The sequence below is a fragment of the Saccoglossus kowalevskii genome, chromosome 4 (genome assembly GCF_978046115.1).
Source record: "Saccoglossus kowalevskii chromosome 4, keSacKowa6.1, whole genome shotgun sequence".
Classification (NCBI taxonomy): Eukaryota; Metazoa; Hemichordata; class Enteropneusta; family Harrimaniidae; genus Saccoglossus; species Saccoglossus kowalevskii.
In genome coordinates, this window is record NC_140644.1 from 7995936 (window position 1) to 8023591 (window position 27656).

General features: G+C 34.8%; 4 protein-coding genes across 9 annotated transcripts; 2 read left to right on the top strand and 2 right to left on the bottom strand.

Moving 5' to 3' along the window:
• Positions 1 to 26177, top strand: LOC102804686 (uncharacterized). Of its 5 annotated transcripts, none has more exons than XM_078014374.2 (6): positions 1 to 216; positions 22823 to 23113; positions 23379 to 23622; positions 23913 to 24080; positions 24478 to 24645; positions 24997 to 26177. In XM_078014374.2, the coding sequence occupies exons 2-6, from the start codon at positions 22825 to 22827 to the stop codon at positions 25391 to 25393; spliced, it is 1266 nt and encodes a 421-aa protein (XP_077870500.1). In that variant the 5' UTR covers positions 1 to 216; positions 22823 to 22824; the 3' UTR covers positions 25394 to 26177. The 5 variants fall into 5 exon arrangements, with proteins under 5 accessions (XP_077870500.1, XP_077870498.1, XP_006824037.1 ...); XM_078014372.2 differs by lacking the exon at positions 1 to 216 and adding an exon at positions 19151 to 19297; XM_006823974.3 differs by lacking the exon at positions 1 to 216 and adding an exon at positions 21954 to 22042.
• On the bottom strand, positions 722 to 5981 carry LOC146746251 (uncharacterized). The gene is made up of 6 exons (XM_085497702.1): positions 5838 to 5981; positions 4431 to 4653; positions 4099 to 4326; positions 3637 to 3831; positions 2224 to 2493; positions 722 to 2106 (listed from the first exon to the last, which is right to left on the bottom strand). Exons 1-6 carry the CDS (start codon positions 5865 to 5867, stop codon positions 1895 to 1897), a joined length of 1158 nt encoding a protein of 385 aa, XP_085353828.1. The 5' UTR covers positions 5868 to 5981; the 3' UTR covers positions 722 to 1894.
• On the top strand, positions 6080 to 11301 carry LOC100367748 (uncharacterized). Its single transcript, XM_002740706.4, has 8 exons — positions 6080 to 6286; positions 7796 to 7871; positions 7983 to 8307; positions 8473 to 8805; positions 8916 to 8983; positions 9474 to 9663; positions 10513 to 10586; positions 10681 to 11301. The coding sequence occupies exons 2-8, from the start codon at positions 7851 to 7853 to the stop codon at positions 10831 to 10833; spliced, it is 1164 nt and encodes a 387-aa protein (XP_002740752.1). The 5' UTR covers positions 6080 to 6286; positions 7796 to 7850; the 3' UTR covers positions 10834 to 11301.
• LOC102804573 (uncharacterized) lies at positions 19603 to 21931 on the bottom strand. Of its 2 annotated transcripts, XM_006823973.3 has the most exons (4): positions 21556 to 21931; positions 21315 to 21461; positions 20611 to 20766; positions 19603 to 20229 (listed from the first exon to the last, which is right to left on the bottom strand). In XM_006823973.3, exons 1-4 carry the CDS (start codon positions 21794 to 21796, stop codon positions 19982 to 19984), a joined length of 792 nt encoding a protein of 263 aa, XP_006824036.1. In that variant the 5' UTR covers positions 21797 to 21931; the 3' UTR covers positions 19603 to 19981. The 2 variants fall into 2 exon arrangements, with proteins under 2 accessions (XP_006824036.1, XP_077870502.1); XM_078014376.2 differs by lacking the exon at positions 20611 to 20766 and having other exon boundaries at positions 21556 to 21928.
• Positions 26178 to 27656: the final 1479 nt, after the last annotated feature.

A 27656-nucleotide genomic window follows, 5' to 3' on the forward strand; every position in this document is an offset into this window, starting at 1 on the left:
TTCCCAGCATGCAGTGCGAATCAACAGCCGTAACTGTTTGTGTTAAGCTGAACGTGTACATGCTCAACACAGACGTCCGTGGTTTCAACCGACACATTCATTGGATTACTAGCCGATTAATAGGGACACCGTCACCGATGCTGAGGGACTGTGTTGTGGGACACAACCACGTCGAATTCACTGAAAAGATAATTGAGAGACACAACTAAAATAACGGTAAGTCCCGCTCGTACTACCATTGATTTCAGTTGCTACAAACCCACGTAGTGTCTTGAATGAAGATTAATTCAGTCAATGAAATACATCAAAATGGCCCTGCCTGGCGTTAACTTTAAATCGTCACACATCGTCTTCTGTGTTCACACTGTGTGAATACCTTGAGTATGCACATTTGTATGAGCACACTCATATATATATATATATTATATCGTAAACACACTCCATTGTTATGCAAATCTGTAGCGCTTATAACGTAGTCTGTTTCGGTGGTTTATTTAATAAAGTCTTAACTCCTGATGAGTGAGGTACTCCATGTACCTTATGAAACAGTACTGTAGAGTGAACTTTACTCATGTAGTCGTGTCTTAATTTCTCTGTCCACGTATATATATATATATATATATATATATATATATATATATATATATATATATATATATATATATATATATAGTAGTTCGTCTGTTATGTATAGAAGAAGCATAACACATACCCCAAGTAGCAGGTTTAAAAAAATGAATGCATTATTCAGGCGTGAAAATGTACGTCTGTGTACAGTCTAGAGGCATGCCATCACGTTTTCGATTTAAATTCACTTGTCTGATGCCTCTGTCGCGTTTCTAAATCGCATTAGCATTTTCGGTCCCATTATATCAAATAAATTTAAATGTCATGTTATTGAGGTCAATAACAAAAATCAGCCTTGACCTTTGAGAACAGATCAAAACGAGGAGACCGATTGATAGATGACACTATACCAGTCTTCTTGGCATACTCGCTTTAAGTGTCGCCAGCGGACACATGTAGATGTACAGCTCTTCGGATCGGCTACATGCTTAATAACTGGGTGATGACTTTAACAGTGATGGTTTATACTACTATTAATAAATCTTATAGAACCGATAAGTCAAGTTTACAATATTTAAAAAAAAAAAAAAAGATTTTTTTAGTTCTTAAACTCAAATAGTAAACATTGTCATCAGTATGGACAGTTCCATACTATTATTTGAAGAGTTGACCTTACCGACCTCTCACTCTCATGTATCTGTCTGTCATTTCAAAACCAGCTTGTTTACGCTTACATTATTTCATAAAACAGTTTGAAAGACAAGTTTTCAATCCCTTACGATAAAATAGTTTTCTAAATAAAGATGATTACATTCGTGCCTATGTGTAATATACAAATTATAATTAGGATTTGACATATATGTATAACGCATGGCCATTGTTACAGTATTTAATTATTTGTTCTTGCAACGAATACGGGGCTCAAATATATAAGCATTAAAGCCGGATTACCACGTAAGCCAGATTACCGCATGGACAAGGTTAATCTAAACTCTCCACACATTTCCTTTCTCGCCCCATGTTGATTGACTCATTATTTAAACTCACTCTAAAACAATTTAGATTGAAACAGTTACATTTTTGTCAAATGCAAATCGTTGTTAATGCCGATAAGTATGCTAAACTATTGTTTCTGGCTTGTTTGTAAATGTTACTGCAACCGTTTGTGCCCTAACCTTCAATTACTAATTTATAGCACGTTGTAAGTCTAATATTACAGTAATGTTATAATTTGATACAATGATGATATAAAAATTAATATCTAATACCACAAAAAATGCTATAAAGTAATATAGAACAATCAACGCAAAATCTTGCCCTCCCCAGTTCAATGAACATCTGTTCGCTCTAATTCTTTCCCTAGAAAAAGACGCACTCCCCATTTCTTGACATCATCTTTGATGTCTGGCCAAAACAATTTCAAACTGGCTAAATCGTAGATATCGTTCTTGTTGAATGTTTCCTTTATATTGGTAACATCATCGTCTTTCCAACCATGTCTTGCCCGTGCTTCTTTCAAGAACTTATCAAGCGTCATATCTGAATACAATGGGGATAAAAGAACTTTACATTACTTTTGAGATGTACAACAAATAACTTTTCTATTGCTAGTGTTCAATGTTCAGTTGATTGCAATATATTAATTGAATATCCTACCTGTCTTTTTCCTGTTCTTAGTATCAGCGAGTTTCTTTATTTTAACATACATCTCAGCTCCTATTAGGGCTGTTTCAAGTGCCTGTATCAGTGCGACTTTAGAAGGAACAGTAACCTCTTTTTCTGAACTGGCAATATGATTTCTTAGAATGAAAGTACGATCTATTGGCGACCCTATAGCTGAAGCCGCCTCAGCTGTTCTTTCTTTTGCCTCTTCATCCGGGATATCGCCATGCGATTTGTATACGACCACTGACACAGGGGAATATCCTATGATAAAAATGAATTAAGGTAGCGGGACTATTATTTGCATACTTGTTTCCATCTTCTAATTGGGACCAAACGACTACAAATAGACCCAGGAAAGTATACATTTTTGGAATCGCCAGACTTCAAGCTTTTCAAAGGTGTGTTTAATCAAAAGTGAAAAATTACTTTTTTTTGTAAAAAAAAAATAATTACGCATTTATGCTGGTGATAAGAAGTTTTGTTTTCACTTTTCCTAGTTGTTCAATAGTCTGGTAAATTGAGTGTGTCTGGTCAGTTCTATTCAAGTAACGCGTTTTGAAAAGTAGTGTCCTGAATTTTAATTTCTGTTTTAGTCGCATTGACCCCAACTCAAACCACAACACATTGGTAAATAATCCATGAAATAGTTTGTCTGGACACATTCAAGTTCCTCTCATTGTCACCTGAAAGCTGTGAAAATTTGGTGTTAATCCGACGACAATAAGTATACGTTATTTTTTGTTAAAGACCTTGTATTTTGAAAAACATAAACTCCTAGAAAACGGCGATGAAGTCACAGCAAAGATTTTCAAGCTTGTTTATCGGTACAATGGATTTGTTTTCCCACCAAGGTCTGTTTTAACATGTGTAGGGACATCCAAATGTGTAAGGCTATTGGAAACCAAAATAAAGGAATGGGATAGCTATAGTTCGATAAAATCGGCAGATGCAAACACTAAAATCAATGATTTTTTTTCAGTGGCTGTGTGACCTTGTGTCTAACACATTCATATGCAAATGACTAATCTGTGAAATAAACAGAGGCGGAGACAAACCACTCAAATGTCTGATAGCTACTGATAACACATCCTAACATTGCTTTGTCTTGAGTTAATCTTTGAAACTTATAGACACACAAATTAAACCTGTGTTGTTGATTTTAGAAAACACTACTGAAGCTGCCTTGCTTCCCTTCAGAAAATCTACATTTTAACCAACTTACATGACATTCTAGGTTACGTTGACTTTGTCAGATGAACGTTTATAGTGCATTTCATCAATTAATAAATAAATGTGAAAATCGTAATTTTCAACACAAATAATAGTCTCGCTACCTTAATTATACTTTTCAAATAACAAATCTGTCACGACTGATATTTTGTGATAACATATTTTAGAACTCGCCTTCTTTTTTAAATTGCTTTCTGTACTCCTTCATACGATCGTTGTACATGTTGAATCTTGGATCGTCATAATCTAAGACACATATGAGGCCATGGACCCGATCTGCCAGTGATGAAACCTGTGATGCGGTCGGTGATACACGTCCCTGCATGTTATCTGTGTCTCTTTTAATGAGTTCATCAACTTTAATCCCACCTACAATAAATATACAGTTTCTCATTTTCTGCAATAACGTTCTACTCATTGTTATCTCTCTGTTTTTTATAAATGCTTTACTATACATGGACAGTAAATCTCTCTATAAACACGCATGTAGTCAATCTTTAGTTTCTGATTTCACGATTTCCAGTGTATTTCTGACAAATTGATAGGACATAGAAGAAATGGGGTCAAACTCGGTTATGTAGGTGCCACAACAGTATCTGTGTCAATATAAATATACTCCCATGGGCAAATTTTTACCTGACAGTATGGAATCCAGTTCAGACATATAGGTTCTCTCTTCGAAGAAACCTCTCGTATCCAAGAGGCGGAAATTATAGTTGTTCAGATGTGATTCCAAATGGATAGTTCCTTCTTTGCCAGTACTCTGTGTCTGGGCATTGCACTGCTCGAAACTACGACCTTCAACTACATGCTGTACCATGTTTATGAAACATGACTTTCCAGCCCCAGTTGGTCCAAATACAACTATGTAATAACAAAAATATGAAAATATTGTTATTATCCACAGTAGTTATTTATGTATCACTGATTGATGACATATAACTCATTAACATACTGTGTAAACGAACCTATTTTAATAACCTTCATATCACTGCATGGAATGGAAGAAAACGCATCTTTGCCCAGACTGTTACCGAATTCATAATTTTGTAGTTTCGGTATTTGTTTTTCCAAGTATGCTTCCAATTTCTTTGTTTGGCGTTCCTTCTCTCTTCGATATTTTTCTTCTTTGAGTCTTTCCCGCTCCTTGTCTATTGCATCCTGTAGTTTTTTGTCGTCAGAAACGTACCTCTAGCAATACAAAAATAGTACATTCAGTTTAGTATTGACAACTTTTATTCATACTAAAATGTAACATTTCCAAATAATATTAATGCTACCAATCTCACATCTTCAATTAACTATCCTACCATATTTTAAATATGGATTTTTCATAGAAAATCTGCCTTTCCGATAACACGAGTTAATAAGTTGTGTTTCTGTCAAACCTACTAACCAAGGATGTAGTGATTTTAAATATGTTGGTAATTTTTGGTCAAATTGCGCTGCAAAATACCAAATTATTGCAGCCTCTTTCCAGAGTTCCACAAATTAAAACAAAACAAAAAAGAACACTTTTGTGAGAGAGCCGCCAAAGTTAATAATATGTTCTTTATCTTTGAGACTAAGTGTTTCAAGCATGGCGCTTTACTACAATATGCCACAGTGACACGCAGTAAATTCCTAGGCTGTTTTGGCCGGCGTTTCCATACATTTGGGGCCGTTATTATCTCGTTCTACGTGTTCCAGTGCGTTCTGGATCGTTAGTATAGTTACCTCCGTGCTGCTTCCAATTACATTCACAACTACCTAGAGATCATTAATTCAAGCTATCGGTGATTATAAAATTGACCTCATGAATTACTGTTCGAGTAATCCTCTCGATTCACCACATATCCCGGCTTTGGATATAAGTGTCATGAATATTACATCAGTAATTTTATGTCACAGTGTATAGAATTCTCAAAATTACACAACTAAAAACAAACATTACTAATAAACAACGACAATCTTGGTGGCGGATCACCTGGCAATAGACCTTTAAGACGCAAATACATATCTGATTTCACATCTTAAGAAGTGTATTAAAGCGCGAGATAACAGCGACACACGAAACTGCAGTTGTCTTTAATAATAAAATGTCTAATTCACTCTGAATTCAAATATATATAATGAAATAATTCGTGATTGCAAATTATTATCACGGAATACCTAATAATAGGAGAGCCATACTTAATATGGCACCATAATTCAGCGGGTAAAATTAGGACATCCAGTGTATGATACTGGTATACGGGCCATTGCTTGTAATTTTGTTTTGAAGCAACGATTTGTTTTTAAATGTCCGATTTCATTTTCTCCTATACTCCATCTGTACATTCAATCGAGAATAAGAATATAATCTATTTAGAAAGATGTAAGTTTGTCGAACTTACCGTTTCTTCTCTACTTTGCTCTCCCCCCATAATGACAACGTCGCTGTCGTTGTTAAATGTGTGGACTTCTTATCGACAGAACTGCGTTTAGGTGTGTCAACGTAGTTGGAGAACTGCGAATGTATTTTATACATGTAAACTACATTATCATGCAAATAATATTCTAATTAGCTGAGTGTGAGCGTCACGTGACATACATGGAGTCATGCAGTAGTCAGAAAACGTGGGATTTTTTTTTCATCATGGAATTAATCATCGTACGATTTGTCTACGAAACTTACGCCAGTCAGTACTTTGGAAATCCCAAACACGCACACACACCGTGACACGTTATTTTTAAAGCAGAGGGCGCTTTTCCAACGAATTGTTTGAGCTTTGCTTATTTAAGGTTTTTAAAGCTCAGTTCTACACCATTCGATTTCATCCCTGACTCACGCAACAGCACTGAGGTAAGTGTACTGTGTTTCAATATGTGTTGTCCGTTACTGAATGTAAAACGTACATTTGCTATTATAATGATGTGCTCGAATATAACACCAAGAAGAATTGAAATCAGGCTGGTTTGAAAACAAAAGCTTCGGCAATGTCGCAATGTAGCCACAATCAGGAATTATCTTCAAGATAATATTCACAACCATCTGTCCATATCTAGCGTTCTGTGTATTTACATTTCGTGTTCATTTATTATACCTAATAATTCGGTATATCTACCAAAATGCACCTCATTTTATACAGAGGTTGTTTAACATCGCTCTACACCTCAATTTGAGGTCGCCGATATTGTTATTCTGTCTTTCTTTTGTTTTATTGCTTATCAAATCAGATTAGCAATGTCAAACAGTTGCTTATGCAATGACAAATTATATTCTTCTATTACATTTGGACGTATTCCGACTGTGTTTATCTATGTTTTGGGTTTCGGCCATCAGTACGTCCGTGCTTCGTCCACTCGGAGGCATTTTTCAGAGGTGCCTGAAGCGATTTGTTTTTCAAATTTGGTATATAGACAAGACACATTCTAGTATATTAAACATATGCACATGAATTTGGATTTGGATTAAACATGGCAAAGTGCAATTTTTTAGTGTATTGCAACTTGTTTTTGCCCGACTGGTGGCCATCTTTTATTTTCCGATTCACTTCACAAACTTTATTTACACTTGACACACATGCAAAGACACATTCTAGTATATTAAACATATGTACATTAATTTGGATTTGGATTAAACATGGCAAAGTGCAATTTTTTAGTGTATTGCAACTTGTTTTTGCCCGACTGGTGGCCATCTTTTATTTTCTGATTCACTTCACAAACTTTATTTACACTTGACACACATGCAAGATGTAATGAGTTTTGTACGACTGACCTGCTAGGTTTTAGTAGAGGCTTTTGAGTGATTCATGTGAGCGATGATGGTAGAGAATATAACACTATTTAGGAGAGCAATACAAGTTGCGTGGCAATCTTATTTGCCAATAAGATCAACTGGCCTTAGAACTTATGACTTCGTTATATGGTTAATATTATTTCAAGATTATAATTATAGCTCCCAATTACCAATTATGTGAGGCAAAATATAAAAGACATTTATCTACATTCCCATATACTCCCTATAGATTTCAGTAGGCGAATATATTTATCCTGTTCAGTTATCAGATAATTATTAAAGTGAAACCTAAACTAGTGATGTGGCTGGCCTCTCAACAGTATAGTGATCTCTGTGATCTCACGTTTTCAAGCAAAGTACATGTGGTGACAATGTAATAATACTTGCCAAAATGAATATCGAGGTCGCTCAAGTTCCATGATAGATTACTTGTGAAAATGCTAATAGTTAAATGTGTAGTGTTTAACCAACATAAAGTAAATGTACATTATCTTAGTAATTCTACTTTCTTAAACAAAAAATTGCTGATGTTAATAACCTTCACATCTTACTGAATACATCACATGACAGTGAGAAGATCTGCTAAGAACACCTCTGTACATGTTTATGTCAATAACTGAACACCATGGGTTCGTCAGAGAGCAAGGTGAGTATACTTGTAAAATAAAGCAAAGTATTATTTTCGAATGTAATAAATGAACAACTGTACGCGGTTTACATAAAAAAGAGTAATAAAATGCACCTTTTCTGCAAACAGGTACATGTCATCTATGAAGATACCACAGACAAAGATATCAAAAGGGAGATTAGGAAGGAACAAGAGGAAGCTCAAAATAAGCAGCGGCAAGAAAAAATAAAACAAGAGAACCTTGAAGCTGAATTTAAAAAAGTCGATCTAAAAAGAAACAAACTGCGTGAATATACATTCGGAGAATATAATCATATTGAATCATTTGAAGGTCTGGATGTATTAGAATTTCAACAGCCGGGTGCTATTAAAATTGGCGTATTTGGGCCTGCAGGTGCTGGGAAGAGCAGCTTCATATACACATGTGAACGGATTATAAATGAGATCAATAGAGGTATGAATGAATTACTCATGCGAATTTAAATATTGAATTTCGAATAGTTTTTACCTGTAACCATCTGTATGAATGGCATGTGTTGCCTCCCGTACTATTTTAATTAATACATGAATAAATAATTAACTATATTTAATATATACATTTTGATGTTTTACATCAAAGGAACGGCTGATGTAAAAACAGAAGGTGGAGAGGGCACTATTCGTTTAATGGATTACCTCTACGGTGACTGGCATTATAAACTAGTCGACACAAGAGGATTTGGGACATACGGTATAAGTGAGTTGGCTGCATTCTCCAATATATTGTTTGGTAACGTCACAGTAGGAAACGAAGTTGATTTCAACAGTGATGCCAGACCAGCTGAAGTAGGAGAGGAAGGAGACGTGTTTAATTGGATACACAGTGTTGTGTTCGTAGTTAGTGCTAAAGACCCCCGAATAAAACAACTGGAAACGAGTTTGAATCCAATGCGAAAGTATTTGAGACCCAGAGGTTCGTATATTCGCTGTAACCAGTTATTCGTACTTAATAATTTAAAAAATAAATATTTAACACTACAATGCGGTTTGACCAATAATTGCACTTCATGTGATTGGTTGTAGGTATTGGTACAATTACTGTCATCACGCACAGAGATCAAGTGGACGAATCCGAGATCGAAGATATAAAGGTAAATTCGCTGTTGAAAACGTTTCAAAAAACATTTCACCAACAAACCCACTAAGTCGGGATAGACCTCTGATGATGTGATGTTAGATTGCCCGTCACTCCAGTGTATGAGTGTACCATCTCAGTTCTCAACTGTTTTATGTAGTAAATTTCATAAGTGGCATGTGTAGTGTTCTCAACTCACTCATCTCTTGGTCTTAACCTTGGGGTCTGTATTTTTGTGAATGTCCATTCATTTCACATTAACTTCTGTATCACTCAACACATTTTTCTATGCATGTGTGTAAATGTTCAATGTATATTGTTATATGCCCATTGTACTTTGTTAAAATTCTAATATGCCAATTAAATCGTGTTGTTTTGCTATATTTTTGGGTAACTATCCACCTATGTCATAGCATTGGCAGGGTTGAAACGTTTTAAAAATTACAGTAATAGGTAATAGAAAATATGCTTAGAAAAGAAAATAATCATTTTACTTATCCTTATAGACCAGCGTCTCGGCAGCCACTGGCAGCGCTATAAATCATACATTCTTTGTCACCAACTACACTGGAGATATACTCAGTCAACCTCCACGTCCTGACATTGAAGGAATAACCTGTGATGTGCTGACCGCAGCTCTTATCATGGGCGAACGATACATTAGAATAGCCATGCGCAAGCAACAGAGAGAAGCTGGTAAGGGCAATATTCGCTTTTCAGTTAATCACATATGCTAATTTATGGTAAAGTCGATATCAATGTTATAATAATCTTACAGATTTGATGCTACGATAGTATCTGAATGGAATACACAATGTGATGAATATTTTAATACTTAAAACGAATCGAACGAGACGTGTCAAAGTTAATTTAAATTCAACTCTTTAATGTGAGCCAATTAATCAATTATTCGCTAATTTTCAAAATACATATGTATGAGCATGACTAAGTCGTAAAAAACATGCAAATATGTCAGTATAGTTCTAAATATTTTTCAATTAAAAAGTTATGATGCATCAAATTTAGAGCATGTTGCACTGACAATAAGAGTTATATGGACACAACGAAATAGGGATGTTTACTGTACTATCTCTCGTGTAATCCTTGTACTTTATAATTGGATCAACTCAGATTGAACAAAAATAAAATGCAATAGTCTGGTGCGCAATGGTGGTAATATATCAATTATCTTCTGTGATATGAGTATAATACCTTATGAACAAATTCATGTAATAAGATGATTTGTGAAACATTTGTGAATATTGACGAAACAATCTTTTACAGCCCCCAACACGAAACTAACAAACTTTATATTGTATATCATGTGAAGTTTTGATTCAAAATATTGAGCAACAATTAGATTAGTTATGGACAAAAAAGAAAATATTTGCACATTGGTCATTTTTGTTGACTAATATTTTATAAAGCAAGGAGTGTATTTTAAGATCATTAACACAGGCGACATGACATCATTAAAAATGACTCGTTCTTGCATAGAGTTCATGAGAGGTATATAACCTGGTATTGTTTTTGTTTTAATTAAAGGTAGCGGGGAGGCACAGACTATTAAAACTGTTAACAGTTTGTTTGAGTCACTAAGAGAAAAATTTCCGATACCGGTAATTATTGCAATATTATTACTAAGATCTTCTATTAAAATTGTCACCTTTGTTGATTTATATTCTGACCCTGTCAATGTACTTTATTTTGCAGGAACATAAATTACTCGTCATTGAAAGAGAATTAGAAATTGCTGGGATATATAACGCCCCTGATCTCAAAGAAGCATGGACGGAAGTGACTGAACGAATTGAAATTTCGAAACCTATGCAAAAGTACATAAGTAGTGTTCTAAGCGCAAATTGAAAAAAAAAATCAACTCAACACATATTATTTCACTGTAGAGATATTTGTCAGTATGTAATCAAATCATATACATTGCTCTACCTTCCATGTTTATCAAACATGTACTATTCGGCTCAACTATTAAAAAACAGTAATTTTGCGCTGGTTGCTAGTGGTTTTGTATTAATTCCCGAATGATCATTACATCTAGTTGAAAATTAACGCATAAGCTCATAATCCAAGGATTTGGTAGGAAAAGATGTTGGCGTTCAGAAACTTCGAATTGTTAATCGTTCTTATTAGCATATTCACATGTGTCTGAACAATGCATTAATTACGTGTTGAGAAGACAGTGCCACGTCGTTTTATATGCATATCACATGTGACAGTTTAAATAATAGATTTGTCTACCAAATTGTAGTGTTCGTTCTAGTATTAATTATGATGTTTCGTGTGTAGTTATGTTTAATAAATGTTAATAATGACTGATTGTGTGGCTATTGATTCATGTTGATGCATGTTGATGGGTTTTACGTAAAACCATGGACGCACTAACGTTAGTACGTGCATGGAAAAACATATAATTAAAACAAATTATTTATCTGATTTCTGATGTTTATTCACGGAACAATCTCATTTGGCCAGAGTGTCAATACAAATCACTATTTGACTGCCTTGCATAATGATCGTACTACTTTGATATTCTTTGAGACAAAGGACGACGAGATATTGTTGACTGCAAGAGACCAACGATACTAGTTTTTGGTTCATAAAAAATAATGCTGTATATTCTCCCGTCATCTTGTCACTTATTCCACTTAGATCTTGCGAGCAGTAAACGCGATGACTATCTAATTATTACCTGTTCCAGGGACCACTCAATGGATTTTGATGACACTTGGTACATACGTGCTATGTAATGCACAGATTTTATCAGTTTTGTGTAAAAATCAATGCATATTAATTACCTAATTTGCACAATTAGGATTAGTCGATTGCGACTTTTTCATCACATTTTAATGAAACTTGGTACATGTTCCTAATATGCCCCAATCGAGACGGTGTGGCATTTAAGTGAACTCAATGTTTTGAATTATTGTCACATCTACTAAATTGGCCTTTCATGCTGTTAGAGAATGCATTACCAATATCTTGGGGACTCCATTATATTATCTGTCATTTATATGTCATGCAATATCATACCAGTCACTTGGGTAACATATTAATGAACCGTTTTGTGTGTCACTGGTTGTTCTCTGATCAAACAATTCTCGGTAATGACGTCATTTTAATTTCAGTGAAAACATGACACTGGTAAATTACTTTGTAACAGGTTTATACAAGTTTACAATGATTATCTACTTGTGTCCATTTCGGTATTTATTTGCGAGTGTGGCACACTAATGATGAAACCTCAAACCTGTAAAACTCAATTAATGGAAAAGATAACAAACTACAATGTTTGCTTCTACTTTGTGACTGTTTTCAAGTTCACAGTGAACTACATGTTTTTATCTGATACTCTTTTCCGGGGTTACACATCACCTGATATACTATGTGCTGCTAAAGTGACCTGTTATAATTAGGTAGTTGAACAAACAAATTAAACTATATTAGGTTTGTGTAAAATTCATACCAATTTACATACATCCCACATTATATTTCATCCGTGTATTTTTCAGTTATGTATAAGAGTATATGACTCAGTAATAATAAGAAATCGGTTAAAATATCGATCTGTCTGCTGACTGGATCTCTAACAAATATATTACGTATTTGAATAAAAAAGATGGATGCGAACGTTATTCTACATGAGACTCAACGTATACAACGTATGTCTAAATATATATACACAAGATAATTTAATTTAAAAGTAAGTCTCTTTCCATTCATCAAAACAAATACCAATCAATTTTCTGATTAGTTCTCTTGACGAATGAAATAAGTTGGCAGACACCATTTGTTGGGTCACTAGTTATATTTTGTTGAATGACGGCCATTGGTTTTAAAGCAGGAATATTATATTTTAGACCTAATAGTTAGCTGGTGAGATATAGTAACAGCATTCCTTACACTATTTGTCCTATGTTACCATGGAAATGTTGCACAAATAACACAATGGTGATTTATTAACAGCATTATGGTAATGAGAAGCTTAAATCTCTACTCACACGTACCTAGATCCAAAAGGTGACTACGAACAAGTGCAATATTTTCACTATATCTTTTTCGAACAAGTCTTAGGTCAGTTGTTTTAACTTTTAGAACACTTATAAAATGGTTTGAAGTTTGGAAATTTAATATAATAATGACCAAGCCATGCAATGACATTCTACTATCCACAGAAAGTGTGTTTTTGTCAATATGCACTTAGGTGAGATTGATATATTATCTTGTTATTCACGTATAGTGATTGTGTTCCCCCATTTTCTGTGCTTACATAACAATGAGGCTTGTAATGATGTTGGTATAACACATTCATTGTCCTGTGACATGATGTTAGACAATTCATTAGAATCAACAATGACGTCATTCTATTTTCGGTGAAAACGTGACGCTATGAATTGCTTTCAGTTTCAGACCAATTTACATGATTCCACGTACACCCTTTTTAAGTTTCATCGAAACCTAGCTTCTCTAATTTCCAAATCAACAAAAATCAGCCAATGTCTGTTTTCACTTTGTAAATTAATTCACATTGTCTGGTAATGTACGTGTTCAACTACAAAATTGTGTAACATGTGGTGTTTCAGTAACGGGGATTAAAATACAATTTATTATAGTAGTATTCACTCTTGTAGCTATAGTAACGAGTTGAACTGTTCTGTTTTAATGTTATGACAATATTTGTTGACATTTGGTGCAATGGATATGTCTATTAAAATAATTTATTTAATAAATTAAACCTTTCGCAATTTAAATAATAACACCAATAATTAATTGTGATGTCATACAATCGCATTTTTGATTCTCGTCCCAAAGCAACGTGTTAATAATTTCACTTTTGCAGAGACAGAATTTCAGTTCGTTAGCATAAGTTAGGTGGAAACGATAAAAACTATTGACCTTCCCGCTGACTTGATCTCTCACAAATATATTATGTATTTGAAAAAAACACGGATACGTACTTTATTCTTAGAGGACTGTGGTGGTCGCGTCGCTTCTATTCGATATGAGACTCATAGCTACGCATACAACACGTGTGAAATAAATTGTTTATTTACGTGAAATTTGAACATGCGGTGCGCAACGACCACCGCCATTTAGTTTATGAAAATAAGACAACATTAAAATACTTTCAGTTTGTATGATATTCATATATGTCGAGGGTGCCCTCTGGCCATTTTGCGGTGATAACTCAACAATGGCCACTGATGTTGGTATAACACACGATTACCCTCTGATTTCATGACGGACAATTCTCTATAATAAGCAATGACGTCATAGTTTTTTGACGAAAACATGACAATTGCTTCCAGTTGCAGACCAATTTATATGTAATAAACCTTCATCGTTTCAAAGTGTAGTCTGTCTGTGTTTGTGACACCGGAACATTGCTCCTCTAATTCCAAATTCACCGAAAGTTCCCCATTGTCTGCTTTCACCCCGTAAATGAGTTCGTATTTATTGGTAATGTCCGGCAACAAATTTGTTCTCCACAGATTAACACCCGGTAATTCAATACTCGTTGCATTCGATAGTGCTGGAAAATGACAATGATGTCTTGTCTAAACAAAAGCTGTAGAGGTCGTCGATGTGAGTGTGCATCAAACACAGCAGACGACACTCTGTTGTTCTTCTGTTATTTCTAATGTATGTGTCCCGAATATCGCTAATTCAAGGATGTTATGAAATAATTACTATGGCCGTTGATATCAAAATTTATTTATAAGATAACTAAGTGAACTTCGTAATATGGTGAGTCATTATTAATAAATGGTTTCCTAGGTCGCAGACCACTGACTATCCTTTAGGCTGTATTAATTCTTTCTTCCATCAAGAACCAATGTATTCCTTTCTTAATCTATAGACTGGGTGTACATTCCAGCTAGTTGTCAACATTGAAGTAGTTGATAAATTACGTTTTGAACTATTGACTCTTCTGCTGAATGAACCTCTCAGAAGTAAGCAATGAGAACACCATATAATCTTAGGTCATATTAAACACAGTGAAGCTATAACAGGATTGAAGTATTTTCAGTTTGTATGAATGCCGAGTCACGAATTGCTTAAATGTATTTGCTGACATAGGTATTTACGTTGTATTGCACATTGATGTCACGAACTATGTGTCTAAAGGTCAGTTACTTGTCTGTGTCTGTATACGTGACTTGCCTAATGATGAGGTCTGTCTGTAGTTTTTAAAAGGCAATAGTTCTCTGATATTACTGAAAATAATTTGTTGTAATACAAAATTACAAGTACAAAACGACAATGTGTCATTTCGAAAATGTGAAAAAATACGTTATGGTTTTTCTCCATACTCTTGATTTTGTTTAGATGGAGTAATTCGTGAGTGTTTATTGGGCCTTGATGCAAATTATAGTTTTAGTGTGAAACCTGTGAAACATATCAACATGCACTAGAGAAAAGTATAAATATTGACTAATATTTTCGAACCGATTAGTATCGACAAACGAATATCAGAGCTGAATTAAAATACAAACCATGAGAAGAAATTGTTCACATATTCACACACATACACACTGCCAAATAAAAACGAAATCCAATAGTAGAAATATTCTAATCTTATAAAGTGCATGACAGATGTAAACATTCAGTGATCACTAATTGTGTTCCTGTAATTTGTGTGTTTTAGTGGGTTCCAGTCGTGATAGAACAGTGTGAGGTCAACACTGTCTAACTGGATATAAACAAAATAATGTAGGTCACTTTCCACTCAATAATCAAAATAGCAAGCAATTATCTGATTTTTTCTCTTGACCATTGAAGGAAGTTGACTTTACAGTATTTATAGGGTCACTAATTATATTCTGTTGAATGAAGATCATTGGCCATTCCTCACAAAATGTTTGTTATGTTGCCAGGGTAATGTTGCTCTAAACTTGTACATAATAACACAATAGAGATTTATTACTAGCATTCTCAGCCATAATGAGTAGTCTTAAACCTCTACTCACACGTACCTAGATTCAAAAAGTGACTAGGAACAAAAGCAATACTTTCGTTATATAACTCTCTTAAGCAAGTCATAGGTCAGTTGTTTTTAATTTCAGAATACTTATCAAATGGCTTGAAGCTTAGGAATTCAAATACTAACGAGCGTGCCATGCAATGGCGTTTTCCCCATTTAGACTCTAGCTATCCGACAAAGCCTTTTAGCTAGTTGGCACTTAGGAGAGGTTGATATATTATCTTGTTATTCACAGATGTTGAGTTGTGCTTTCCACATTTGCTGTGCTTACATAACATTGAGACTTGCAATGATGTTGGTAATACACACTGATTTACTTGTGATTTCATGTTAGACTATTCAATATAATCAACAATGACGTCATTTGTTATTCGGTAAAAAAGTGACGCTGTAAATTGCTTTCGGTTTCAGACCAATTTACATGATTCCACGTATACCCAAAGTTTCACCGAAACCTCGCTTCTCTAATTTGAAATCAACAAAATTTCGCCAATGTGTTCTTCCACTTTGTAAATAAATTCACATTGACTGGTAATGTACGTGTTCAGCTACAAGATTGTGTGATATGCGGTATTTCAGTAACTGGCTGAGCATTGTATTAAAATACAATCTATTATAGTATTATTCGCTCCTGTAGCTATAGTAACGAGTTGAACTGTTCTGTTTTAAAGTTTCAATATGACAATATTTGTTGACGGTTGGTGCGACTGATATGACTAGTAAAATAATTTATGTAATGGATTAAACCTTTCGCAATTTAAATAATAACATCAATAATTAATTGTGATGTCATACAATCGCATTTTTGATTCTCGTCCCAAGCAACGTGTTAATAATTTCACTTTTGCAGAGACAGCATTTCAGTTCGTTAGCATAAGTTAGGTGGAAACGAAAACAAACTATTGACATTCCCGCTGACTTGATCTCTCACAAATATATTATGTATTTGAAAATAACACGGATACGGACGTTATTTTTAAAGGACTGTGATGGTCGCGTCGCTTCCCTTCGATATGAGACTCATAGCGACACATACAACGCGTGTAAAATAAATTGTTTATTTCCGTGAAATTTGAACATGCGGTGCGACGCGATCACCGCCCTTTAGTTCATAAAAATAAGACAACATTAAATTATTTTCAGTTTGTACGATATGTTTATATGTCGAAGGTGCCCTCTGTGGTCGTGTATGTGAGTGTGCATCAAACACAGCAGACGACACTCTTTTTTTCTTCTGTTATTTCTAATGTATGTGACCCGAATATCGCTAATTCAAGGATGTTATGAAATAATTACTATGATCTTTGATATCAAAAGTTATTTATAAAATAACTAAATGAACTTGATAATATGGTGAGTTATTATTAATAAATGGTTTCCTGTGTCGCACACCATTGACTTTCCTTCAGGTTGTATTAATTATTTCTTCCATCAATAAAAATACAGCTCGATGGATGATTCAGCTCATGTCTCGGGAGTGTGTTATATTGTTTGCAAAATTAACAACTGTTATAATCGCCACGCATGTAAAACAACATACACTAATCATCAACAGTATATCTGTAGTTTAAAAGCGTTATGTTTCACCCATATTATAACTATAGTTGTAACGTCAGTGCCATGCAGTTACTTTCTCGACCTCCATTCAAAACAACAAATGTATTTTTTACTTAAATTATAGACTGGGTGTACAATCCAGACAGCTTTCAACATTGAAGTAGTTGATAAATTACGTTTTGAACTATTGACCCATCTGCTGAATGGACCTCTCAGAGTAGGCAGTTGGAATACATAACAATCGTATGTCATACTCAACACAGTGAAGCTATAACAGAATTGAATTGACGGATACAACGCGTGTAAAATAAATTGTTTATTTACGTGACATTTGAACTTGTGGTGCGCAACGACCACCGCTGTTTAGGTCATGAACATAAGACAACATTAAATTACATTCAGTTTGTATGATATTCTTATATGTCGAGGGTGCCCTCCCCCATTTTGCTGTACTAACTCAACAATGGCCACTGATGTTGGTATAACACACGATTACCCTCTGATTCCATGACGGACATTTCTCTATAATAAGCAATGACGTCATAGTTTTTCGAAGAAAACATGACACTATCAATTGCTTCCATTTGCAGACCAATTTATATGTATTCAACCTTCATAGTTTCAAAGTGTCGTAAACAACTATATGACTGTCTGTGTTTGTGACACCGGAACATTGCTCCTCTAATTCCAAATTCACCCAAAATTCCATGATGTCTGCTTTCACCTTGTAAATTAGTTCGTATTTACAGGTAATGTCCGGCAAAAAATGTGTTCTCCACAGATTAACACCCGGTAATTCAATACTCGTTTCATTCGATAGTACTGTAAAATAACAAAATCTGTAGAGGTCGTGTATGTGAGTGTGCATCAAATACAGCAGACGACACTCTGTTGTTCTTCTGTTATTTCTAATGCATGTGTCCCGAATATCGCTAATTCAAGGATGTTATGAAATAATCACTCAGGCCTTTTATTAATAAGATAACTAAGTGAACTTGGTAATATGATGATTTGTTAATAATAAACCTCTATGGCGTTTTCCCATTTAGACTCTAGCTATCCGACATAGCCTTTCAATTAGTTGGCACTTTGATATATATTATCTTGTTATTCACAGATGTTGAGTTGTGTTTCCCCATTTGGTGTGCTTACAATTCCATAATTGCAATGATGTTGGTATTACACACTGATTGTCCTCTGATTTCACGGTAGACAATTCAGTAGAATCAACAATGACGTCATTCCATTTTCGGTGAAAAAGTGACGCTATGAATTGTTTTCAGTTTCATACCAATTTGCATGCATTCAACGTTTACCCTTTCAGCAATTCAGCAAAAAATCGCCAATGTGCGCTTTCACTTTGTTTCACATTTACTGGTAATGGTGTACGTTTTCAATTACAACATTGTGTAACATGCGGCGTTTCAGTAACATTGAATTTCTTTCACTTTGTATGATACGCTCGTATTCTTATATGTCGAGGATGCCCCTCCCATTTTGCTCTGCTAACTCAACAATGGCCAATGATGTTGGTATAACACACTGTTTACACCCTGAATCCATGCTTGACAATTTTCCATAGTAAACAATGACGTCATTTGTTTCGGCGAAAACATGACACTATCAATTGCTTTCTGTTTCAGACTAATTTGTATGTATTCAACGTTCACCGATTTAAATGTATGTCTTTCTGTGTATATTACACCGAAACATCGCGCTTCAAAATGTCAACGATTGTTTTCACTTTGTAAATAATTCTTTGTTACTGTGAAGGTAGGTGTATTTTTTCCCACACACTAACATAAATATGATATATTCAAACAACCCATGGCAAAAAGGTGTAATGATCGACTAGGTGAGTGTGAATTGAACACAGCAGACCATTTTGTTTATTGTACAAAACATGATTTGAGGTGCTTATACTTCTGAGTAAAATTATTTTCTTTAATTTTACTATTCCAGAAATTTCATAAAAGTCACCCACGATACTGATATTAAAAGAAGTTTATGGAATGATTACCTAGAACTAGGTTTACTAGGATTACTATGAAACTAAATACCCAGAACTCAAATATGAATATCTGGAATAATTACCTTTAATAATTTTTCCCGGGATTTTAATGAAATGAATAATGAATGAATAATTACCCTGCTATTCTAGATGATAGTACACACAGCGAAGCCTTATATTAAAGTAAATATGTAACTGTGATGCTCATTCGAACATGCCATGTTTTTTGGAAACGAAACATTCAGAACAGAGAATAAGATTTTTATATTCGGTATAAAGAGTATATAATAAATGGGAACTTTACAAATTCCACAATCCATTCAAACACGGTGAAACCAGCGTATATTGAAATTTCAATTTTTGGTAACATAATTTGTACTAGTTGAATTGTTACGTTCAGTATATCAAAGTAGAGCTTGCTCTTAAGATATCATTATGGCGATTGTTTAAAAAACAAATCGTTTCATCTGCCGAGCCCTCAGCGACTCTTCTCCGAGCTGTATTGCTTTTTTTACCAATTGAAGTACAGCTCTCTGGTTTGATTCGTCGTAGTCGGTAGACAGTTCTGGCAGAAAATTGGTAATAAAATGCGGTTGCTGTCTGCCGTCGCCTGTGTTCATTGCGTGTGTTTTTACAAGGTCCCTTGACTTGGTTATACAGTCAGCAAAAGTGACAACTGGTATAATCGTCACCCCTGTAATGAAAACACTCATTGATCACCAATTGCGTTTCAGTAATGTGTGTGGTTTAGGCGTTCCACTTATGGTAGAGAATTAATTTACGACACTGTCCACGCAATTATCTGGTTTGCAATCACGGCCAACAAAGGAAGTTGAATTACAGCATTTGTAGGGTTACTACTTATATTCTGTTGAATGACGGCTATTAGGTTTTAAAGCAATAATATTCATATACTAGACCGAATTATTGTTTGGTTAGAGAGGATAACAACATTCCTTTCACAATGTTTGTTATGTTACCATAGAAAGGTTGCTGCCTGCTTGTACAGAACACAGAGGAAATTAACACTGATTTACATGTATCTTTCTCAAATATCATATTAAGTAGGCCTTACCCAGATCAAAAAGATGACTACGAACAAATGCATTCTTTGCATTATATATCTGTTGAGTCAGTCGTGGGTCAGTTGATTTAACAAACCACATTACAACATGGAGTTGACTGCATAAGGGGGTTTTCTTCATTTTATTAGTGCTGATAACCTCTCCTTCTGAAAGTATAGCGCACAACATTTCAGTAGGTGGTTAAACTAATTGTCAATGTCTAATTATGGTATATGCAGGTTCGTGACACTCGCTGTCGCTATTGTTTTATATGTAGGCAGTATTAGCTTCACATTGCTAATATTTTTTGAATACGCTGCACAGCGTTCATGCCTGTACACAAATACAAAAAAAAAGAATAATTTGAATGTAAAAAGGTGATTTTAGATTAATTTACTAGTAATAAGAATTTACAGTCATATCTGTGATACGTTTTTATATATTACAACGAAGTCCGGGAGTGTTTAAGTATGAACCACCCTTACCCAACAAAAAAACCAAACGCATATAATACCCAATTTTAATAAAACAATCATGTATATCACAGTATTTTTATATTTTTTAATGTACCTATTTACTGTTCTGTAATTTGGGGGGTTGGGCGTTCAAGAACCTGCATATATACCTTAGAAAAATAATGAATATCAGTTATTACAATGATGAATCTTACCGTATAGTATATCAACTGTTTATAATAGAAACTAACAATGCTTACCCCGCACAATGTTTTCTCCATCTTCTAATTGTCCATACAGTATTCTGAATAATTCGGATTCCTCACATCTTTCCAAATCCATAAAACCACGCGTATCTATCATTCTGAACTTGTATTCATAAAAAAATTCCTCCAATATAATTGTACCTAGTATGAAATATTTGTTTAGTTAAAAAACCCCAAACTGTGTGTATGCATTCATAGATTCATTCATTTCGGTAAATGAAACTATATGTATTACCTTCCGCCCCTGTCGACTGTACCACAGCCCGTCCATGATTGTCATCTAATAGACTTTTGGAAACAGAATTCACGAAACTACTCTTCCCAGAACCAGTGAATCCAAACAGACCAATCCGAATTTTCATTTTCTCCATCTCCCCTTGTTCTGCTGCGTCAAATGCATTTTCACCAAATTCAGCTTTTAGAAAACTACCGGTTTTATACGATATTAGTTCCTGTCTCATTTTTTGAAGCGACATACTCGTCGACACTGCCGTACTGGTTCGAAGGTTTCACAGCTTGCGATCGAATTGTCAACTACCGGGGATACTATGACAACGCTAGACTAGGGTGACCTGTTCCCCGTTTTATAATTTATGCACCAGTCAGCCAATCAATACCTTTGGTTGTATACTCCCCTAATAAATAATGAGCCATGTAAGTTTGTAAGTATTCTTCGCCTAGACACGGTGCGTAGTGCCAAGCCTTAGAACAACCAGTCGAAGGTTAGTGCCATGACAGTGCCACATTACTTTAAAATACGTGAACAATGTCAAGAGGGAATGTTATTTACGTCTATTTCCCGAGAGCGTCCATGACAATAGTTTACTTTATGATTCATCTTGACTGTTGAAAACTACGTTGTCATCGTGCAAAATAGATCGGGTTACAGAATCACGGAATCGTGTTTGCAGGTAGAGTCAGATAGTCTAAGACTAAACTAGTGCACAATTCGTGTGCAAAACAATGCTACCTTACAAACGACATGGCTTGTTTTAAACCAACATCTCTACATACCGTATGTACCGCATATTTCAGTGGTTATACTCCCAAAATCTTTACCGATTATGCTACATTTTTGTCTTGACGTGTTGCCTCTCATTATTTCATTGGAATTGGATTTTGACGTCAAATGAACATGGAAACGATAACAGAGATCACCAGACGGAAACACTACACGACGGACTAGTCATTGACAGCAGCATTCAATTTAGAAGTCATTTTTCATTACAGCTCTAAAAAAAGCTTACTAGTTACGGATTATGGTGTAACAAAGGTTATTCGAACGTGAATTGGATGGAAAGCAATTTGCAAAGCCAAAATGTCGAGTCAACTTGGTATTACGTCCTATAGTGTCATATCCTGAAAACTGTCTCATGTTATTATTCAAATGGAAAATCAGCCACTTGGGGCGGTATTTATTGATAACGTTTTTAGACTAGACCAATGCGTGTATAGTACTACTACTGTGTCTAACAGGTTATAATGCTATGTTTTTTTTCCAGTAATGGCGTCTGAAAAAAAGAAGTGTGTGAACGTCCTGTTGTTAAACTGTGATAATTTGGTTGACCTGGATGTCGTCAAGCGTAAACTGTTCGACCATGATGTGTTCAATGTCAAGTCTGAATACTTTGGTCTTGGTGACATGAAGAGAAAAAGTGAAGAATTAAAAGCACGAAGTGATATAGACATGGGAGTTTTTGTTGTTCATGCAAATGAGTCTCGTCTGTCAATCAATGAGTCTGATGCAGGTATTGGTTATGCGGCAGTGTACAATGCACTCCTGGATGTAACAGGTATGTTCAATTACTCTCATTAATATGAACTTGATGCATGTCATTTTGTTTACAGATCATTGTCCCCGAGTTTATATTTTAATTACATTCAATTTTTAAATATATTAATATTTCTAGAACTTTGCTGAATATTGGGCGTCCATATCTAAATTAGTACATAAAACATGACGTGATCATTATGTACCTCAATTGTTCGTGGATTTGACTCAAAATGAACGAATTATTACTATTGTGCGACATAATTATTGAAAATTTTATATTTTAGGTCAAAAAGTGATAGTTGTCATTGGGCATGATAACAACTCTACTGATCAGAAACGATTGATATCTAAATGGGCATATCGTAAAATTGCATCACAGTTCGACACAGAATACTTGGAAGGTCCAACTAGCTATGTGTTCTCTTGGCAAGATGCACCACATGAATATCATGTGATGGCAGTGCTTGATTACCTGAAAAAGAATTTTCCAGACACAGATTTCAGTGGATATGACAAAAAACTTACAAAGTATGTAGCTTACATTCACAAACACTTTGACATTGAACTAAAATGTACTCGCACATTTTCATTATGATTTTCTGAATAACTGAGTAAAGAATGTCAGTGTGACATTAACAGCACTTGTGAATTGTTTGAGTCTCACAACGATTAAAAATTTTGATTGCATCCTGTAAGATGATCGGTAGGCATTACGTCACAAACATATCTTACTTCAGTCATCAGAGATGATTTATCTTGAATTACACGATACAACTATGACTAATATGCCCCATATCACATGCTTCACTTAATGTTAGACTGCGAAAGCCAACCACCCAACCAAGGACCGATTCCGTTGATATATCTGATCAATCTGCTGACGTGAAACCCTCGCATGATCTTCAAACAATATCATATCAACCAGTCACTGATGTAACTAAACACAAAGCACATGATGTCGGTAAATCCGAAAAACCGCAAAAAAAGTAAGTGCAAATTATTTTCAATTCTTACCCAAATTAAGTCGTTGATTTTAGTGTAATGTATTCAGAACAATTATTCTTATTTAATGACCATCTTGAGTGTGGTTACACACAAACTGATGATGTTTACTGTAACATATAAGGGGTAAACATTACAACAGTGACTAATATAATTAGTTTTGACTTGAAAGAAGTGTATCTGAATATAAGTCACATCAAATCCCCATGATCTCCACACATTTTATCTGAATTTACATGTAGTAGCCAGGCCCTGAATGTGACAAAATAATAACAAAAAACACTCCTAATTTATAGAATAAATCATTGAATTAATTACACGAGTTACACGATATAACTATCACTAATATGCCCCATATCACATTCTCCATCCACTATTTAGACTGCCTAAGCCAACCACCCAAACATGGACCGATTCCGTTGATATATCTGATCAATCTGCTGACGTGAAACCCTCGCATGATCTTCAAACAATATCATATCAACCAGTCACTGATGCAACTAAACCCAAAGCACATGATGTCGGTAAATCCGAAAAACCGCAAAACGAGTAAGCGCAAATTATTTTCAATTCTTACCCAAATTAAGTCGTTGATTTTATTGTAATGTAATCAGAACATTTATTCTTATTTAATGGCCATCTTGATTGTTGTTACACATAAAATGATGACGTTTACTGTAATATATCAGGGGTAAACGTCACAACAGTGACTAATATTATTAGTTTTGACTTGAAACCCAAGACTGAGAACGTGAGAATGGTAGACAAGAGTGTGCAAATTGCTTTTATTCAAAACATAACCAAATGTGCTGCGTGTGTGCGGGGCAATATCAGAACCGTGTGCCATGTTTGATAACGTTTTCATCTTATATGTACTATATTTCTTATGTGTATTTACAGAAACAAAGCGCCATCCCCTTATGAATCTGAGGATAATATTCAGGCGTTTAAAAAGGCTATCATTGATAATCTAGATATTCTTCATTTCGTAATGAAGGAGTTGAAAATGAAAAACTGCCAACCTGTATATGTATATTGCTGTATTGATGGCAAGGCAGACGACGAATTTATCGGTGCTTTAATACAGAAGGGTATAATAAGAGGCGATCCACCGCCTTGGTTTTGGGCTACGGATGAAGTCAAACGCTGTGTCATTAACCCAGACTTGTGCTTAGCCTTGTTCCCCGAAACGACACCTGGCCGTTATTTAATCAAAGAATTTAAAATGAAAAACTGCTATAAAAAATACACAGAGTCGAAAATCCCGTTTTATATGTTCTATAAGAAGTTGTTTTGAATATAAATCACATCAAATCACCATAATCTTCACACATTTTATCTCCACACAGGCCCCGAATGCGGCAAAATAACAACAAAAAACACTCCTAATTTATAGAATAAATCATTGAATTACTTCAGTTTGTGTGATGACATATCCATTCATTTACGTGCTGTTCGTTTAAGACACTTGATGTCCTCTGATTTTGCCCACAACAATTCTTAATATTCATTCAGTGAAAGGATGACACTATGGAATTATTTTCGATGCTTATAAGCTTCATATCAATTGCATGCAAATGCATATGTTATATTATTATATGTGCCTCTGACCTATATATTTATTGGCCATCTCCACCGATGTTTGTTCAAGACACTGGATTTCTTCTTATTTTATTGTTTAACTTATCCTCGTATTCAACATAGGCACTTTGTATTAAGTGGCAGGACAACGTGCTTAATATCACCTCTAGTGCGGGGGTCACGTGCCAGAACCAATTATTGCGTGAACGTGTTGAATTATTCAACCCTACAGCAGAATACAGGTCTCGGAGCTTGTGTTGTGAGTGTGATTTAAATATACTGAACAATGGAATCATTCCACACTCACATACTGAATTCCACGCAAAAATGTTAAAATACTTGTGAGTGAGTGAGTTAACTATTTCTCATAATTCGAACGAGTGTAATTTAACATGCTAGTGGTTTGTGTGCAAGAATTTGTAACATCGCTTGTGACAAATTATGATGTAAATGTATCGTGATGATAATTTGAAAGTTGGAAATAAACTACATGTACTTCACGAGTCGTAATGGAATACACAACTGTGAGGGCGATATCATAGATTGTCATGTCTCCATGTTTTATGGCTGCTGACAACATGAATAGATAAGAAACTTTGTAGCTTAAACACGGGTGCATAATGTGTCAATAATAACACATATACTTCAAGGCAAGTCGAATGTCAGTTAACAATTTGATATAAAAGACGAAAAGTCAACCAAAATTATATGAAGTTATCAAGAGAATACAGTAAAGTATCCTTGGATATATTGAGACTACACCATCGACAGACACAAAGATGATGTCATTGCTGTCCCGTACTGCTTGTGCACGTGTTTGTATCCATTTTAATAATATTTCTTGAGATTCTGATCACTGTAAAATACTTTATTTTCGACTGCAACATTATTTCGCTATTTTCTTTACTTTCAACTCGTCAAAATCAGTGAAAATAAATTCCATACAAAACACCCAAAAAGTATTTTCAGCGAATATTAATTCCAGCTAAATGAATAAAGTATTTTTCAGTACTAAAAAAACATGTGAACCATTTACCATTGACCACATTGCTATGCGAGTGGTCATACATCGTTTGTTTAGAGGTGAACTCTGGTATGCGAGTAAACAGTCACACAATTGATTGCCGTTTAAAGATGCCTAAGCAACGACGTTAGGTTAGGAAAGCTATGTCATCTGTCACACAAATTAATAACAGTTTTGGCTTCAGTAAAAAGAAGTGGCTGTCAAAAAATCAGAGTTGTGATTAGTACAGAGAAGAAAGACGGAAACGTGGCTTCTCGTTAACAAATGCACTGATGAACCAAGTCCTAAATAATTTTTCAAGAGAAGATGTGTCATCGCTCTCATTTTTAGAAGAATAATTTCGACGGTTTGGATAATCGGCGGTCAAACTCACCACTCAATATTAACTACAAAATTGTTTAGAGGTCCACAAGCAACTGTCTGAGATCAGTTATGCCCGATGAAATTGACAGCGACAAAATGGCAGATTTAAAGGTCTGAATATAATGGAAAGAAAAAAACCTCTAACATAGTTAGCTAGGAATGTTTCAGAGTCGTTTTGTTAGAATTTGTTTTTGGTTAAGATTTAAAAAAAATGTTTCAAGCCATTTATACTTCGACCCAGAGATTACAAGAATGGATCAACACATTTATATATCACCAGGGGTAAGACAGAATTGTTCTTTATCGGCTTAACTATTTGTCTTGTCTATTGGAATTATACCATAAGACAAGATAACACAGCAAAGGCCATCTTATTCAAAACTTCACAGACACAGTAGAAATGTGGTTAAACTGAACTAGTCACACTAATTGGTGTATAATGTAGTTGTTTAAGCATTGTAATGTACAAGAATTAATTGAAACAAAAGAAGTGTGGATAGCGATGGACAAAGTATCAAATCAAACTATATGTAATGTTAAATGGACTACATCAGTAGTCTTGGCACCACGTAGGGATTGCAGCAGGGTTATT

Bases quoted from the DNA above. Each gene is read 5' to 3' on its own strand.
- LOC102804686 (XM_078014374.2), top strand. From the start codon at position 22,825: ATGGCGTCTGAAAAAAAGAAGTGTGTGAACGTCCTGTTGTTAAACTGT. The intron at 24,081-24,477 runs GTAAGTGCAAAT...TCCACTATTTAG, and splicing joins TCCGAAAAACCGCAAAAAAA to ACTGCCTAAGCCAACCACCC. The intron at 24,646-24,996 runs GTAAGCGCAAAT...GTGTATTTACAG, and splicing joins TCCGAAAAACCGCAAAACGA to AAACAAAGCGCCATCCCCTT.
- LOC102804573 (XM_006823973.3), bottom strand. From the start codon at position 21,796: ATGTCGCTTCAAAAAATGAGACAGGAACTAATATCGTATAAAACCGGT. The intron at 21,462-21,555 runs GTAATACATATA...ATTTCATACTAG, and splicing joins ACAGTCGACAGGGGCGGAAG to GTACAATTATATTGGAGGAA. The intron at 20,230-20,610 runs GTAAGGCCTACT...TTTTCATTACAG, and splicing joins TAGTCATCTTTTTGATCTGG to GGGTGACGATTATACCAGTT.
- LOC100367748 (XM_002740706.4), top strand. From the start codon at position 7,851: ATGGGTTCGTCAGAGAGCAAG. The intron at 8,984-9,473 runs GTAAATTCGCTG...TTATCCTTATAG, and splicing joins CCGAGATCGAAGATATAAAG to ACCAGCGTCTCGGCAGCCAC. The intron at 10,587-10,680 runs GTAATTATTGCA...TTTATTTTGCAG, and splicing joins GAGAAAAATTTCCGATACCG to GAACATAAATTACTCGTCAT.
- LOC146746251 (XM_085497702.1), bottom strand. From the start codon at position 5,867: ATGGGGGGAGAGCAAAGTAGAGAAGAAACG. The intron at 4,327-4,430 runs GTTCGTTTACAC...GTTATTACATAG, and splicing joins TATGAAGGTTATTAAAATAG to TTGTATTTGGACCAACTGGG. The intron at 2,107-2,223 runs GTAGGATATTCA...CATTGTATTCAG, and splicing joins TAAGAACAGGAAAAAGACAG to ATATGACGCTTGATAAGTTC.